General features: G+C 49.8%; 1 protein-coding gene across 2 annotated transcripts in view; it reads left to right on the top strand.

Moving 5' to 3' along the window:
- TACC2 (transforming acidic coiled-coil containing protein 2) overlaps positions 1 to 17572 on the top strand; it is a 202873-nt gene that overhangs the window by 31394 nt on the left and 153907 nt on the right. For both annotated transcript variants that reach the window (XM_058544173.1, XM_058544170.1), the window contains exons 3-4: positions 8664 to 14021; positions 14546 to 14668. In XM_058544173.1, coding sequence (XP_058400156.1) covers positions 8664 to 14021; positions 14546 to 14668 — 5481 coding nt within the window. The remainder of the gene's footprint in view (positions 1 to 8663; positions 14022 to 14545; positions 14669 to 17572) is intronic.

Here is a 17572-nt window from a genome sequence, read left to right on the forward strand (position 1 = left end):
AGTGGACCCACATCTTGACCTTGAAGTCATATAAAAGTTAATGTGGCGAAGTGTAGGCTGAATAATAAGGATATTTAGGGGTTTTATCCACCCCCCATGCATACCCCCTTACTCTCTAGAACCTACCAATATTTCCTTTCATCTATTGCTTGGTTTGCTCAAGCATCGTAGTCTTTGTTTTTTCTTTCGTAGAATGAGCACAGAAAAGAGTTAAAACTGGATTAGAAATACAAAGCTGACGGGCTGGCCCCATGGCGTAGTGGTTAAGAGTGGCGCGCTCCACTTTGGCGGCCTGGGTTCTCCGGTTCGGATCCCTTGTAGATCCCATGACCTCCACCACTCATCAGCCATGCTGTGGCAGCGACCCACATTGGCACAGATGTTAGCTCAGGGCTAATCTTCCTCAGCAAAAACACCCCAAAAAACTCCACAAAGCTGAGTCTGACAGGGCTTCTGAGGTCAGTGGGCTCCTAGGCATCTGTGCAGAAAGCATTGTTTGGACAAGTTAGGACTGTGCGTGTGGACTGGACCTAATCTGCTAGGATTGCAGAGCAGTTTCTGAGGAGGTACCTTTCTCCATAAAAACTGCATTATAGTTGTTGAGAACTTGCAATGTCCCTTTCTTATTAACTTGAGAATTCTTTCCTCTGCATGGATAACTTAGAACACAAATTCGTCTTTCAAAGTCTCTGGAATAGGTGACACATCCCAAGGTGTAAGAGTCACCCTGAGTGAGCACTTACGGTGTCAGTTAAAAAAAATTATTCCTGCACTTATGTATTCATCCCATCACTCAACCATTCATTCAACAGAGACATACCAGCACTAGACTGAGGCATAGACATTAATGAGATGAACTCCCGCTCACCTCCAGGACATCACACTTGGTGGGAAAACAAATGAGTAAACGAATAAGCAAGAGACACAGTAGGTACCGAGAGGGAGTCTATACACGGGGCCTTCAGAGAACAGAGGAGGGAGGCCCTCCACGGAGGGAGGTAGGGGGGATCCTACCACAGAGGTGGGTGATCATCACAGAGGGGAGTGAGGAGGGTCTCACTGGGGAGGAGGGAAAGGGAAGAATCCCATCACAGAGATGGGTAAGGGGCTCCTCGTTGTGGAGGAGAGTAAGGGGGTCTCACCACCGAGGCAGTAAGAGGCCCCCATCACAGAGGGAGGTTTGAGAACTCCCTGTGTCCGGAGCCCTCAGCTGGCCTTGCTCTGAGGCAGGAAAGAGCCACTCACGTGTTCCTGGTTTACGAGCCGATTCTATTTCAGAGCAGGGGAGAGGTGAGCATGGGGTGTTTCGAGAGTGTGTTTTGAGACCTATCCTTCTAGTCCTCTCAAGGGCGTCTGGAACGTCCTTCCTTTTACTTAAGGCTAGGCTTCCCACCCTGTGTTCTGTGGCACCCCAGTCCCACAAATGATCTACCAGAGAAATGAGCTGAGGAAGGTTTCTGAGGAACAACAAGTTTGGGAAACACCCTGTGTGTATCTTTGTGTTGACTCACAACGCATAATGGTGTCTCAAAGGCACTGACAAGTCCTGCGGTAAAGGAACTTTCTAAACCATGCACGCTCCATCTAGTGCTTCCCACGGGATCTGGAGACCAGGGAAGCTTCTTTCTTGCACACCCGACAGTCATGTTACGAGGAACACCAAGTTCAGTATTTAAACGCTCCTGATGGAAATGTGAAAATGGAGGGCATATCCTATGCAACTCTTGTGAGTCATTAATAATTGATCCAGAATGATCTATCACGGCTGGCCCAATCGCTCATCAAGTTCTCAAAGAGATTATCTTCTAGATTTGGGATGGAAATGGGACAAAAAGAAAAACTGGGAAGTGGGCACATTGTAGGGAGTAGAGTACCTTCGAGAATCTTGATTACTTACAACCCTAGAGCACCTTGGTTACCAGACTTATGATTCACAGAGAGAAATACAAAGCAAAGGGCAAGAACAAAGACAGTGAACTGATTCGGTGGTTAGCGGAAGTTTAGCTGCGTCGTTGTGAAGATCTACGTGGCCCCCAAATTAACCAGGTTTATTCTGATTTCCTGTGGGAAGAACTGAAAACATCCTGAAGTTTAGTTTACTTTCTTCGGCCGGGGTCTCAGCCTTCCTTCTATTGAAAAAAGGTCCCAACGTGGCCCATGGGCCAATCCAGATTTTGACAAGCCCTCAAAATGTATGGGGGAAATAAAAGACCATAATAATCCTAAACTGCTGTTGGGGTTTAGGGAGCTAATTAATCACATCTTTTCCCACCAGATTCTGGATCAGTTGTGAAATAGACAGCGGAGTTAGACAGGGAGAAGCAACTAGCTTTATGGATGGCAAGGTTGGGCTAGAGGACAAGGCAAAATGGGGCTCCTCACACTGCCCCCTGAACTAACCCTCCCCACCCAGCACCAGGCTGCGTGTAAGTGCAGGGGGCCGTGGAGGGCAGGGAGGGCTGGACCCAGCAAGCTGGCCACATGGCAGGTAGCTGTGGGAGAAGGGGCTGCATTGTGGGCAAGCTCGTCTCAGCGACCTTGAGCACCTGAACCCCCACCTGTGGGGAAACTGTACCTATGGGGGCTGCTTTCCCCGTCTCACCAAGCAGAGAAGTCTCACTTCCTCCTGAGGGGGTCACCCTAAGGGCAGAAGCGTCGTACTTCTCTGAGAGCTCAGAAGAGTCAGCAAAGCTCCTAATTTCTGGGCCGAGGGAGGAAGGCAGGGAGCTGAGGAGCACCCCCAGCCCCCAGCCCCCATCGCCACTCCAGCTGCCACAACTGTTAAGAGTGTGTCAGGACCGGCAGTTCCCAGGGGCTGCGGTCTCACTTGCTGCTCTCCCTTCAGCCTGCGCTTTCCTTTTCCAGAAAGCGTGTTGGAGTGCAGTAAGTAACAGTGGTGATGTCATGTGGGGAAATCTTCTAATCTTTTGAATTAGACTAATTTATGAAAACAACAAATCATTCACAGACTTCTGTACTTCATCGTTACTAACAAATTACTTGCAGCGCATCCCCTAACTCATAGGGACATGTGGTTGAGTAGTGCTGCCTTAACCTCATTTCTTTGGCAGAAGCATTTAAACAAAACTACTTTGCCTTTTCTGGGCCTCAGTTTCCTCATCTCTAAAACAAGAGATTTGGACTAATAGATTACCAAAATGCTATAGTTGTGTGGAAGAAAAGAACTTTCCTAATCTTCAAGTGAAACCACCATGATTTGAGAGTATTTCTGCATATTTAGAATCCTTGATTTGGGTTCAGTTGTATCTGTCTATTCAACCATCCATCCATCCATCCATCTATCCACTCTTACATTCATGAATTCATATATCCAGTGCTTGCTATGTGCCATGCATGGGGATACAATATTGAAAAGAGATAAGACGCAGTCTCTGTTATACCCCAGTGGGGGAATTGGTCATCAATGTTGATGGCAACTGTGGCAACAGACGGTCCCCCACTTATGATCGTTCGACTTACAATTTTTCAACTTTACAATGCCGTGAAAGCGACCTGCATTCAGTAGAAACTGTACTTTGAATTTTGAATTTTGATCTTTTCCCTGGCTAGGGATATGCTGTATGGTCCTCTCCCATGATATTGGGCAGCGGCAGTGAGCTGCAGCTCCCAGTCAGCCGCATGATCACGAGGGTAAACAACCGATGTACTTAAACCTTTCTGTACCCACACAACCATTCTGTTTGTCGCTTTCAGTACAGTATTCAATAAATTACATGAGATATTCAACACTTTATTATAAAATAGGTTTAGATTTTATATATAAAACAGGTTTTGTGTTAGATGATTTTGCCCAACCGTAGGCTAATATAACTGTTCCGAGCACGTTTAAGGGAGGTTTGGCTAAGCTATGATATTCAGTAGGTTAGGTGTATTAAATGCATTTTCAACTTAGGATATTTTCAACTTACGATGGGGTTATCAGAATGCAGCCCCATCATAAGTTGAGGAGGATCTGTAGTGCCATCACTAGCTGGGCCTGTGAAAGGAGATCTGGTCCCGGAGGCCAGGCCAGGGAGGCTCGTTGAGAAGTAAAGATTAGGGCTGAGATCTGCTGGGAGGAGCAGGAGGGCTCCAGGCTCCAGGCAGGAGCAGGGATGGGGAGCTCTGTATGGGACGAAGTAGGTCGGGGGCACAGCTGATTGCAAAGTGAAGCCATGGGGAGTTTTCCCATGGGGGTGACGGGATCAGGCTTTTATTTCTAGGCTGTTGCTCTGGCCTGGAGAACACAATGAAGGGATGGGAGAAGAGGCTGCAGCACCCGTCCAGGAGAGGCGAGGCCAGTAAGCACAGGGAAGCAGGAGGCAGCAGAGCCCTGGAGTCAGGCAGGACTTGATCTTGCTTTGAGTCAGGAGCTCTGTGACCCGCGTCCAGTTTGAACCTCTCTGGGAATATTTCCTCATGTGTGCGATGGGAGCCATCCTCTCTGCCTGGCTACTGTGTGAGTTAAATGCAATCATAACTGAAAAGTACTCAGCACAGCCTGGCCTTAGTAAATGCTTAGTACACAGCAACTCTCCATCTTGACTATTTTGCTTTAGGGTTTTGCTGATCTCCTTGAAGCCTGGTAGTGCCGGGGCCACGGTTGTTTTTTCCTCAGCCAACCTCCTTCCTCCCTTAAGCATTCCTAGTTGGTGGCTCGTGTGTGTGTCTTCAGAACCATGCATTTAGGAACCCATCTGGCTGTGACTGTCTCCAGCTAGGGTGGTGGGGAGTGTCTTTTCTGCATCCCCATCTTCTGCTTAGACCTTTGTTGCAGCACATCACCCCCCCTCCTAGGTCATGGCACCCGTACTCCTCCATTTATTGTGCTGGGGGCATCTGCTTTGCACCCAGGAGGCGGCAGTCTGTTGCCCTCCCAGCCTCAACACAAAAGCAGTGCCCCGTTTGGGCTGAAAGCCCTCCATTGACAGCGCCACGCTGCTCAGCCCATGAGAGCTCGCCCTTGGATTCTGAGCAGAACCTCCATCCCACACATTTTGACTCAATCTTGAAGCATAAAAGGACATTATGTAAGCTTCAATTAATGCAGAGCCCTCACAGATCAGTTCTTAGAATTTGTCCTGCCCATAGGCAAATCTGCTCCTGGTGAGTGACTTTAATCTGGGTTTTAAAATTGCTTCTGAGTGGTAATGGAAGAGACTGCTGGTGCTCAGTTTCCGCTAAATAAACCAGGGCTGGGTTCTCATTTTGGGAGGAGTTCTATGCCTCAGACTCAGTGGGAAGTTTACTCCTGGCTGCTCTCTGATAAGACCCACAAGTTTTCAAGGTGGCCAAACCGAGTGAATTTATCATCTTGTCCCCAGATGATAATGACTTCAGTCAGTCTGAAGGAAGCCACATGCTCCCCCTAAGCTGGCAGCTCCTCTCAGAAGTGGGGGCCAGGAAAGCAGATTTGTTTGTTTTATTACCAGCGTGATAAAGCTGCGAGCAGGGGGCTGTGTTCTGATCTCCTTGAGCAAGCAGATAAATAGGAGAGCTTCGTTTCTGAATTACACACCGTTAATCTCATTAACTACTAAATGATTTGACCTCCTAGTTAATAAGTGGGACACAATTAAATGTAAAGTGTTTGTTAAAAGGACAATGGCCAGATGTGGAGTATGGAGTTGCTGGTTCCTGGACAATCTGTTGAGCCAACAGCCTCATGGCTTGTGAGGCCTCCGGAGCCCCGTGCTTTCCAGAGGCCAGGCGGTGGCACGTTACCTGCACCCCACGTGGTTTCACACATGTCAGCTAGGGCTGGGCTGGGGCTCTCCATGGGCACCTCTGTCCTGGGGACCATTTGGGGATGGAGGGATTTATATAACTTACTGTCTAAGTCTTCCCTTCTTTGCCCTCATCAGCTCTGCTTTTGGGTCTGAAAATGCCAGTCTGGCTGAGACAGTAGCGCCTCCCTCTTGGGTCCATCTTAAATCTTTTCAGTACCCCAGGCCCACCATGCCCGTGTCATATGTGCAGGAACAGGCATTAAATAAGGATGACTGGCATAGTGACGATATAGACACACCTCCTCCAAGGATATCATATGATGTCACGTACATTTCGTAGGTGGGGGCTTGGCGAGAGGCTGGAATGGAGCCAGGTAGAGAGCCTCCTGCCCTCTGTCTCAGTCGGTTCAGGCTGTCATAACAAAAGTACCACAGACTGGGCGGCTGAAACAACAGATATTATTTCTCACAGTTCTGGGGGCTGGAGGTCCAACATCAAGGTGCCAGCAAATTCAGTGTCTGGGGAGAACCTGCTGCCTGGTTCATGGATGAACGTCTTCCGCTGTGTCATCACGTGGCAGAAGGGCCAAGGGAGCTCTCTGGGAATTCTTTTATAAGGACACTAATCCCATTCCCGAGGGCTCCACTCTCATGACCGAATCACCTCCCAAAGGCCCACCTCCTAATACTAATCACCTTGGGGGTTAGGTTTCAACATATGAATTTTGGGGACACAAACATTCAGTCTCCTTCCTTGGAAGTCTTTATTCTTGGAGGCAGCATAGAGTGAATGAGAAGATTGTAGCCCATGGAGTCGGATGCCCATCACATCCAAGCCTAACCTCTCTTTTCTCAGTATTCTCGTGTGCACAATGGCAACGACAGTACCCATCTCGCTGGCTATCAGCAGGGTTAAATGAGACGATCCGTCCAATAAATTTCATCCATTATTATTTCCTCAACTTTTCATTTTGGAAAATTTGAAACTTCACCTCAAAAATATTGAAAGGATAGGGGCCGGCCCGGTGGTGCAAGTGGTTAAGTGTGCAAGCTCTGCTACAGCAGCCCGGGGTTCGCCGGTTCGGATCCCAGGCGCGCACCAACACACCGCTTGGCAAGCCATGCTGTGGCGGCGTCCCATATAAAGTAGAGAAAGATCGGCATGGACGTTAGCCTAGGGCCAGTCTTCCTCAGCAAAAAGAGGAGGATTGGCAGATGTTAGCTAAGGGCCTATCTTCCTCACAAAAAAAAAAATGTTGAAAGGATAGTATAATCAATACCCACGTACACATGCCTCTGCTCACACTGCCATACAGAATACCACCGACTGGGCGGCTTAAACACGGAGATCTATTCTCTCACAGTTCTGGAGGCTGGAAGTTCAAGGTTAGGGTGCCGGCAGGGCTGATTTCTGGTGAGACTTTCCTTCTTGGCTTGCGGATGGCGCCTCTTGTGTGTCCTCTCACGGCCTTTTCTCTGTGAGCCTGCTCCTGGCGTGTCTTCCTCTTCTTATAAGGACACCAGTCCTGTTGGATTAGGACCCCACTCTTATGACCTTGTTTAACCTTAATTACCTCCTTAAAGGCCCTGTCTCCAAATACAGTCGCTTTGGGGGTTAGGGCTTCAACATATGGATTTTAGGGGGACACAGTTCAGTCCATAACATATATTTCTAAATTTTCTCAGGAATGTATTTCACCTTCCCATTGTATGCATCCCCCATAAAGGAATGTATGTGCCTTGCATGGAAAGCTGGGATTTGGGTATTGAACATGTAGAGCGGACTCTTTCCTCTGGTTACATCCAAAAACACTGTGGGTCTATCAATATGGGAATGTGTGTATGTATCAGTTACAAGAAGATTCCATAAATTGTCCTCCCTATAATAATTTTAAAGAACATGGTAAAAGCCTTAGAAAAACCATACTTCTGTCAACTTTGCCTTAAGCAATTTCTCTTGATACTAAAAAATATATGATCATAACGAGTATATAGAATCACAGCTATGTAAAAGTAACAAAAATTTCACCCCCTAAAAAATTTTGTAGGAAAAAAAAGGAAATTCTAGAGCACTTCAAGTAGGAGATATTTTTTTCTACATTTTTAAAATTTTGTATTGGCCATATATTATTTTTAAATTTAAAAAATGCACTTGATTAAATGTATATAGGAATGAGAAACAAAGTCCAAATACGGTAGGTGATAAGTTATTTTGCAATAACTGGATAATTGGTTGTCTACGGCAAGTCCATAATTCTGAGCCACATCCCCCCAAGTTTCTTGCATGTTTTAAAGTTTTTCTTCACACGTTGTGCAGCTAAATAAGTTCAAGTTAAGACCAACATGGGTATGAAGGGAATTCATCTCCCAAGAGTCACACACAGGTCATTTGCAGAAATTCCACAGCTCAGTAGAACTGATTTTTGGATTATGCCTCTCACAGAACCACCTGTTGGATGTGAAGAATCAAGTTAACTATTATCACGAATAGTGCTTTATTTCAAAGCATGGCTTTCCCTGCTTGGGCCTTTTTCTTAAACATCCAAAAATCCCCAGAAGTGTCCGGGAGCTCCTGGTAAACTACACAGAACTGGTTCAAACCCTCTATTACGGTTTACACTGATTAAAAACTTCAAGTTCCCCACATTTTAGACTACTATGAATTAGTTTCCATATTTCCCTATTCGCTACTAACCTGCATGGGAAACCCCAAACGGAATGTTTGAGATTCCCTGCATTGCTTTTCGGAGAGAGTGAGGGCATGAGTGATGGTTATGGGAGGGGTGGGATGCAAGGGAGAGGAATGAACTGCATGGGGCTGGTGTGGTTAGTGGCCTTTAGCGGGGAGAGGGTTTGGTGATTCTGCCTGTGATATGGCTCTGCCCTTGCATCTGGGAGAACCCATGAAACATTAAATGTTTTCATTGTTGGCAGTGCTGGGCATGGAGGCTCCTGCTCCGCTTCTGAGGGTGCTGCCAGCCCGGATCCGTGCCTCGAGTTTCCAGAGGTGACTGAGCCAAAGAAGCCTTCACAGGAAGATTCTCCACAGCCTAGCCCACCAACGCCCAGGGAGCAGGAGTGCCCCTCAGCCTCCATGCCCTTTGCCGAGGGCCCCCCGGAAGTTTGCTTGGCAAGCCCAGCAGCGGCACCTGAAGATTGGCCTCTTGTTCAACACCCCAGGAGGGAACCTTCCCCAAATGCCCCGGAGGACACCCTGGCAGCATTTGTCCCTGAGGAGGACAGCCCTACCCAGTGGAGTGTGGTTGCCATCGTCCCCAGTCCTGGGAGAGAGAAAGACCTGAAGGAGGAGGGACATAAACTGTCTTCCTCCAGTTGCATTGACCAGTGGCCAGGAATTTCACCATCACCTCCTACAGAGCCAATGAAGGAACAGCTGTGTGGAGAGGACGGCTGGCCTGGTGGTTTCGAGTCCCAAGGGAAAGAGGCTGCAGGTGGCTTTTCCCCCTCAGAGTCCGGGCAGGGGGTGGCTTCTGTACAAGTGGCTCCCACGGCCCCTGCTGCAACACAGTCAGACACAGAGCGCTCAGCTGGCCTGGAGGAGTCCCCTCCAAAATCCGAGACCCCGATCCCAAAAGATCCAGCCCCCAGAGTCTCAGACAGAGAGAAGTGCCAAGTGGAGGTGCCACTTCAAGATTCAGCGGATGAGTTCGGATTCCTTGGGGGCTGCCATCCCACCAGGAGCAATTCAGGGGCTGCCCAAGAAGCTGAAGCAAACGCTGCTTCCTGGGAAAGCTGCCAGCAGCAAATGGGAGCACGTCTGCCACACGTGGAGCCCTGGGATTCTCCAAGTCCTGCCCTGGTGCCGGGGCCTGGGGGCTCTGAGAAAGAGAACTTGGATGCCAGTGATGCTCAGGGTCACTCACAGACAGGGACGCCAGGAACCGAGCCCAATAAAGCTGTCTGTGTGGCAGCAGGTGACCAACCCGAAGGGGGTTTAGGTGAGAGCCCTGAGCCTTCCCCACACGCACCTACGGCGGAAGTGCATCCAGCTTCAAGGCTCAATTCACCGCCAGCTGCTCAGGCCTCTGTTGCTGCAGAAGAACCCAACTGGTTGACCAGGGAGATGGTTTCTGGGGCTGAGATGCCAGTTTCTACAGATCCAGCCAACGAGCTGGCAGATGCAAGGTTGGTGGGACAGGAGAAGCACATATCAGATCTTGGAGGTGAGGGAGAGGGTCCAGAAGGGAGCCCCAGAGAGGTTCCTATGCCTGCATCCCAGGAGGAGAGGGGAGAGCTCTCAATTAAGGAGCAAGGCCATGAAGTCCAACAAGGGGTGCTGCCTCCTCCCCCTCTCACTGCATCAGATGAAAGTGCCGGAAAGTCTCTGGGGCTGAAGGATGAAGCCAAGGCCCCCGAAAGCCCAGCTGTGGCTAAGGAGGAAAGCAGATTACCTGGGGCTGACCCTAGAGGACAGGAAGGAGCCTCAGAGCCACCTGACAGTGCAGATCCTGGGAACCTGCGGGGAGAGCAACCCCAGGCCTTCAGCTACAAGCCCAACCCAGAGGTGGAGAAAGACGAGGTTTCAAAGCTAACCAGCAATGTGGAGAGCAAAGTCCCTCCCATCACGGACTCAGCACAGCCACTCAGAGAGGAGGGTGCTGGCTCCATGGACAGGCCCAGCTCTCCATCAGAAGATGAAGCTTGGAGCTCAGTGGCCTGTGGGATGATGGGAGAAGCCCGTACGGTCCAGGCATCTGGCTCACTGCACAAGCTTCATGAGCAGGATCCCGTCCTGCCCCCTGGACTGGATGGAGCTGGTGAACACGTTCTTCCTGAAGGAGCCGTCTGGGAGGTGCCAGGATTGCAGACCAAATGTCCTGACATACTTCAGGACGCCGGGGGATTGGGAAGAATGGACTCTCTTCCTGTTTTAGAATCTGAGAAGTCAGATTTCCTGTCAACTCCTGATGCAGAGGTGGTCCCCAAAGCCCAGGAAGCGGACAGCACATCTGAAATACAGACGAGGAGCCACCCATCCACGCCGAGGCCCGGCAGCCATGATGGGGAGAGCTTGTGGACTTCCCCCGACCAACCCGGTGGGCTGGGGCGTGATGCGGCTGGACCGGAAGTCCGTGCTGATGGGCCACATGCCCCCGAGGGGGAGACCTTGGCAGTGGACTGTGGACTCACCATGCTCAACCTGGAGCAAGATGGGCAGGGAAACCCGTCCTGCCCCCAGAACAGCGGGACACGAGTAGCTGCATCTGAGGGGCCCTCACTGTCTTCGGAGAACTGTCTACAGCCATCCCAGTTGGACCCAGAAACATCCGCCTTTGATGTGCACAGGGAGAAGGGCCAACCGTGTGAAAACGGGAAAGTGACTTCTCCAGGTGATCCAGGTTTTGAGAGCCCTGGTGCGGACTCTCCCCAAATCCACGTACCTGTGGAACCTCAGGAGGATGTGAGCTTACCCACTTATGGAGGAAAGGAGCCAGCTTCCGGACCAGAACTTCAAAGTGAGCTCCCCAAAGGCAGTCTGTGTGATGCTCCCAGTTCAGCTCCCAGGGACACACTTCTGGACAGTCCCGCAACAGAGCAGTCAGAGTTGTCAGCACCCATAAGACCGGAGTTGCCTGCAACGGGGGAGAACGGGCAAGAGGGACCGTGCAGTGACGGCCAGCCCTCCAGGGTCTCGCCTCCTGCAGCGGATATCTTAAAAGACTCTTCTCCTGCAGGTAGCTTGAGCAGAAAGGAAAGTTGCTGTGCTGGGCAGGGGTCAAACAAGTCCCAACAGGAGCTGGTTGATGTGCTGAGAGCCAGCAGCCAGCATGAAGAAGCATGTCGCAGGGGTGCAGGCGTTTCTGAAGCAGCTGACTCTTGGCCCCCACTCCAGGGCTTGGGTGAGACTGAGGAGGCAAGTGGGAACACAGTGGCGACCCCGCCTTGTTGGCCTGACTCAGTAGCTTTCCTGGATGCAGCTCACTGCCCACCAGCGCCAGCGCTTGCCTGTCCCAGAGTCACACCCACCCAGGATGCTCCAGAGAGAGAGGTGTGTGGTGAAACCCAGGAAGGCAGGCAGCAACCAGTGCCGGCCCCGCAAAAGGAAATGGAGCATCCTGCTGCCTCAGATGCAGAGGCCCAAAAGCTTCTTGGAAGTTTCTCACCAGCCGAGGAGCAGGGTCTGGAAGATAGGGCTGCTGAGACTGGTGGGAACGCTGATGAAGGAGACCTGGGGATGCAGTGGGCTCTGGAGGAGCCAAGAGAAGCTGCTCTGAGTGGTGGCTTCCTTCAGACTGAGCAGTGCCCCTCCACTGGGGAGGAAGTTTCTACCTCTGCCCTAGGTGATACTGGCCAAGCTGAGCAGCCCTCGGGCAGCTGCCAGGATGCCTTACTGCCGGCTGGAGAGCTGGGTGGAATTCCCAGGAGCACAGTGGACATTTCTGCACCCCAGGCTGTCCTCGACCCAAAGAGCCTGCTGCCATCTGCACCACCAGAAGAGGCTGCTCCTGACACTCCTTACCTGCATATTGATGGCGCTGCCAGGAAAGGGCCAGAAGACAGTGGGTTGAAAGCTGTTTCCTCTCAAGACCCCAGGGCTCCTAGTGAAAGCCCTTGTCCCATAGGGGAGCCCCTGCTTGCCTTGGAAAATGTCACCTCCATGAAGCTGTCTGCCGGCTCCCTTGCCTCCCTCTCACCACCAGGATCTGCAGATGGAGGAACATCTGTGATGCAAACCAGCAGTGGAAGTCCCAAAGCTGGAAACCTTGAGGGGCCTGTGGACTCCATGCCCTACCTGGACGGGATGCTACTTCTGGCCAAGAGTAAGCAGACAACAGGAGAGGAGGAAGCGGCAAGAGCTCCCGATGCGGGTGCCAAGCCCAGTGATATTCCAGCAGGGCGTGCTGGTGAGGAGGGCGTGGCAGGCGATGCAGCGAGGGGGACAGAGAACAGCAGGGAGAGGATGATGGAACCTTCTGTGGATCCGAGGAGGGACACATCAGGTGGTGTGGACGCATGCTCCAAGCAGACCAGCCTGATCGCTGGGTTCTCTGAGTTCAGGGAGCATATCACCAAGATCTTTGAGAAGTCTGTGCTCGGAGCCCTGACTGCCGATCGGCCCCAGAGTGCACCAGGAGGAAAGGCAGGAGCTGGGGGGAGTGTGGTGGGCAAGGACCTTGCTGTGCCGCTAAGCCCAGAGAAGCTTCCAGATGGGATTCCAGGAGTGGCCGTTGCCCCTCTCCCCACCCCTCCTGCTGGACTCTGGGTGGACTCTAAGGAAAAGAAGCAAGAGTTGGCTGTAGAGGCTGAGATTTCCCGTCTAGTTCCCGAGGGTCCAGCTCCAGAAAAGCTGCCAGGGCTGGTGGGGCCGGCTGCAGAGCAGAAGCTGCCAGATGCCAGTGTGGGGACGGAAATGACTGGTGTCCCACAGGTGCTGAAGGAAAGTGAGAAACCAGAGGGGGCTGGGGAAGCCAGGCAGGGGCTTGGAGGCCAGGCCCTCTCACAGGGAGGAAGCGGCTGGCAGGAATCAGCTTTGGATCTTTCCTCACAGACAGCTTCTCAGGAGATTCCCGTGGAGAAAGCTGCTGACTTGCAGGCGGCTCCCCAGAGCCACGGAGAAGGGGACGCGGTTCAAGACAACAGAATCCCTTCTGGAAAGCAGCACCAGGAAACATCCACCAGCGACAGTCAACCCCGAGAAGATGGTGCCTGGGGCTTTGCTCACACAGGGGCTCCGGGTGACATGCCAGAGTCCACCTCTGCCCTGGGAGCATCTGCTCCCCATGGGGATACTCCGATCGTGGCCGAGGCCATCAGTGAGCCCTGCACCCCCGACACACTTGGGGGTGAGAGGAGGCATGGAGGTGCTGCCCGGATCTCAGAAACACAAAATGCCCTGGGCAACCAGAGTGCCCCTGAGCCACCTGCTGGAGAAGTGGCGGACACTCCCCTGGAGCCCGGCTCCGTGGCAGGAGCTGCTGGGGAGGCAGAGGGTGACGTCACTTTGAGCACAGCTGAGACTGGAGCACGTGTGTCTGGTGACCTGCCTGAAACAGGTACTACAAGAATGTTCTCCAGTGAGACTCATGCGTCGGTGCTGCCAGGGAGCCGTGGGGACCGAGGCTGCTCTGATGGGGCTCCAGGGATGGAGGCTGGAGCCACCCTGTGCGGGGACAGCCAGGCTGTGCACCAGCAGACTGACGGGCAGCCAGGGCCTGAGCTCCCCGCTCCTGCTGGGGATGGAAACGTGTGTGTCTCCTCACCTCCAGATCCTGACGAAACTCGGGACCCGAAGCTGCAAAACCTGGCTCCGGAAGCGCTCCACGATGAGAGGTACTTAAAAGAATAAATTCTCATGGGAATGTGAGGTCAGCTTCAAAAGTGATTCCCACCCTGGTTTCTAAAAGTCAAACAGATGGGTGGTTTTTAAGAAGCTAATTTTTCCATATCTAATTGTTTAAATTTACCTGCTTACAATCTCCGGATGTGCTGAGATTCTGAAAAACGTGAGCAGTGGGTGGAGGTGTGGGAGCTGTTCCTTTAACATGTTCTTTAATTCATCCAACTCAAACTGTTTGAAAAGCGTGAAATGTTTACTGGCTGGCAGCACTCTTGGGTCATGGGTTAGAGTCAATCACATGTTTTTCGGAGTCCAGACACATGTGCTTTTGAATCTGGGTTTATTTATGCAGAGAGGCCTAAATGATCGAAAATCATCTCAAAGCTGTTGACGGCCTGAAGCTAATTTTTTTCTAGGGATTTTGACAAAGTAGTCACTTCAAGCTTTAACTGGGAAATGGGCTTTTTCAATAGGACATGGAGAGAATGCCTCTCTTACCATCTATTGCTTCCTTTAGTTATCCCAGAAGGAGCCCTGGGCCCGGCCCATCCACTTTACCTTTGGTTCCTGAGAAGGATGCTCCAAATATCATGGGCGAGGTCACTTCAGATGAGGCCAGAAGTGCGGGAGGAGCAGACAGGTGAGTGAAAAAGTATCAGCCTTGGGGAATCACGATGCCTTCCTTTAGCAGAGACATACTGGATGTTTTGCAAAGGAGCGTCCTGCTTATACATGAGTCCTTATATAAGAAAGAAGCAAATAGCCTTCCCATTCTTTACATAGGTAATGATGTGCCTGAGAGGACGATAAGCTCCCTGGTTGTCAAAGAGGTTGAGTGAGTGGCTTTCATATCTGAGCTTATTACCTTAAAAAAAAAAACAGCTTTATTGAGGTGTAATTCACATACCATATAATTTACTCATCTAAAGTGTACAATCCAATGGCTTTTAGTATAGCACAGAGTTGTGCAACCATCACCACAGTCAATTTTAGAACATTGCCACCCCCTAAAAGAAACTCTGCACCCCTTAGACATCACGCCCCAACCTCCCGCCCCCCTGAGCCGTGGACAACTACTAATCCAGTTTATTACCTTTTGAGGCAAAGAAGTTCAACACTGATTTAATGCCTGAAGCAGGAATGTCTAATCACCAACAGCAGTCATGCTCCATAAAGATCCTGAGATTAGAGGGGGACCAGTGACAGCTGTAACTGTGAATCCCAGACCTTCACACTTGCAGGGTGCCTGCCTGTTCTCTCCTAAGTGAAATGCCACCTACGGTTGTGCAAAAGCTGCTGCTCGGAAGTTTCATCCTTTGGGGGAAAAGGAGAGATTGTGGACAAAGACACATTGTGAATAAGCTTTGCAGCATCCGTAGACCTCTGGCTGTTCCGGCATGCTGTGTGTGTGTGTGTGTGTGTGTGTGTGTGTGTGTGTGTGTGTGTGTGTCTGTGCGTGTCTGTGCATGCACATGTGTGCATGAGCAGGGCAGGGTTGGACTTGAAATTAGTACCTGTGGCTGGCCGCTGTATCCTACCAAACAGCTGCAGGCACTTTATAAATGATTTGATTCATATTTCGCACGTGCTGAAAGAATGCCTGATCACCTGTTTTTCGAGTCTAAGCACTTCCACCAATACCCAGCTGCCTTTCCTGCCCCACAAGGGTGGGTCTCATAACTCAGGGCCAGCGAGATGCAGGCGTGAGCTGCTGAGACAGATGCAAGTTTAATCTGCATTGGACACTTGTCTCTGCTGCTGACTTGGCACACAGCGCCCGTCGGCCCTTGCTGGTATGGATTTTTGACATTCCCAGTTAAAGTGTAGGAAAAACGTCTGACTAGAACAATCCTCCCACTCCCCACAAATGATGCATTAGCTCCTTCTTCAATGTCCCGAGAGGTTTTATCACTTTCTTGGAGAACTCAGGGACAGACATATAGTAGTTCAATACGTGTTTCATGTCTTCTTGTCTTAATCACTTTAAATTTTAAAATGACAATTTCTGAATTAGTATTAGAAAATTTGTAAGGTAGGAAAGTATAAAGAAAGAGAGAAAAATTCACAACCACATCACCTAATGATGACTGTTATTTATTATTTTAGTGTATTTTCATCTGTTGGGTTTTTTCTGTTTAAATATTTACAGAGTTGTTTTTTCCCCCTGCCATCAAAACTTTGCAAACATAATCCTAGTGGCTGAGTTTGTGTGACTTATCACAGTTGACAGAGCAGAGGACGTTTAGGTTACGATCGGTTTATCGGTTCACTCTGCTATGGGTGAGGGTCTGTCGGGGGGTGGACTTTTAGACCCTCTAGACCTGTGCCATCCCAGTTGGCCACCACTCGTCACACGTGAGTGGAGATATGCTGTAAATGTAAAATTCACACCAGACGTTGAAGATTTATTATGAAAAAAAGAATATAAAATACATCATTAATAATTTTTATATTGATTATATGTTAAAATGATAATATTTTGGATGTGCTGGGTTAGAGTATATTATTAAAATTAATCTCACTTATTTCTTTTTCCTGTTTTTAATGTGGCTACCAAAACTTTTTAAATCACTTATGTGGCTTTTATGTCCATGGCTTGTGTTTGTGGCTCGATGTCTATTTCTGTTTAGAACATTTGGCTCCATAACCTGCTTTGTCCTGGTCCTTGAAGGAAATGAGGATGAACAGGGCTGACCTTTCCTGTGCTGTGGGATCTTAGGAAAAAGTTCTTCTACACTCCCACTGGTTGAAGATTTCTGGGAAGAATTCTGATTGGACTCTCCCCTCCGGCCCGCCAGGTGGGGTGACCTCTGACTCCCCTCCCTTGAGGGAAATTATAGAGGCTGAAACATCTGAACAAAGAGGCCACAGCAGATTCCAGCTTATGTTTAGTAGACATAGACCTACTACGTCTAAAGTAGGCCTCCAGAAGGTATAGACCAGCTCTGTCCAATAGAAATATGACATGAGCCACAAATGCAATCTTGAATTTTCTAGTAGCCACATTAAAAAACAGAAACAGGTAAAATTAATTTTAATAAAATACTTTATGTAACCAATATATCACAAATATTATCATTTCAACATCATATCAGTCAACCGTGATAAGTCATACAACTTTTAGTCTCTAAGATTTATATTTGCAAATCATTTTGATGGCAGAGGGAAAAAACCAGCTCTGTAAATGTTTAAACAGAAATGATTGATTTCAACAGTCAATATAAAAATTATTAAGGTGATATTCTACATTCTTGTTTTCATAGTAAGTCTTTGAAATTGGGTGCGTATTTTATACTCACAGCACATCTCAGTTTGGACCAGCCACATTCCAAGAGCTCAACAGCCGCAGGTGGCAAGTGGCTGCCGTATTGGACACCCCAGCCCCTCACGGAGCTGTAACAGCTATTGACAGTGGTCCAGGAGGGCAAGCCTTCCAATGGGGACCCCAAAGGCCCCTGTCTCTCTGTCCAGCAACCTTGTTCCTACAAGTTTAACACAAACGTTGGAAATACTTCTTTGCCTTGAGGCGGAGGCTCAGTACCTC

The sequence above is a fragment of the Diceros bicornis genome, chromosome 6 (genome assembly GCF_020826845.1).
Source record: "Diceros bicornis minor isolate mBicDic1 chromosome 6, mDicBic1.mat.cur, whole genome shotgun sequence".
Taxonomy (NCBI): Eukaryota; Metazoa; Chordata; class Mammalia; order Perissodactyla; family Rhinocerotidae; genus Diceros; species Diceros bicornis.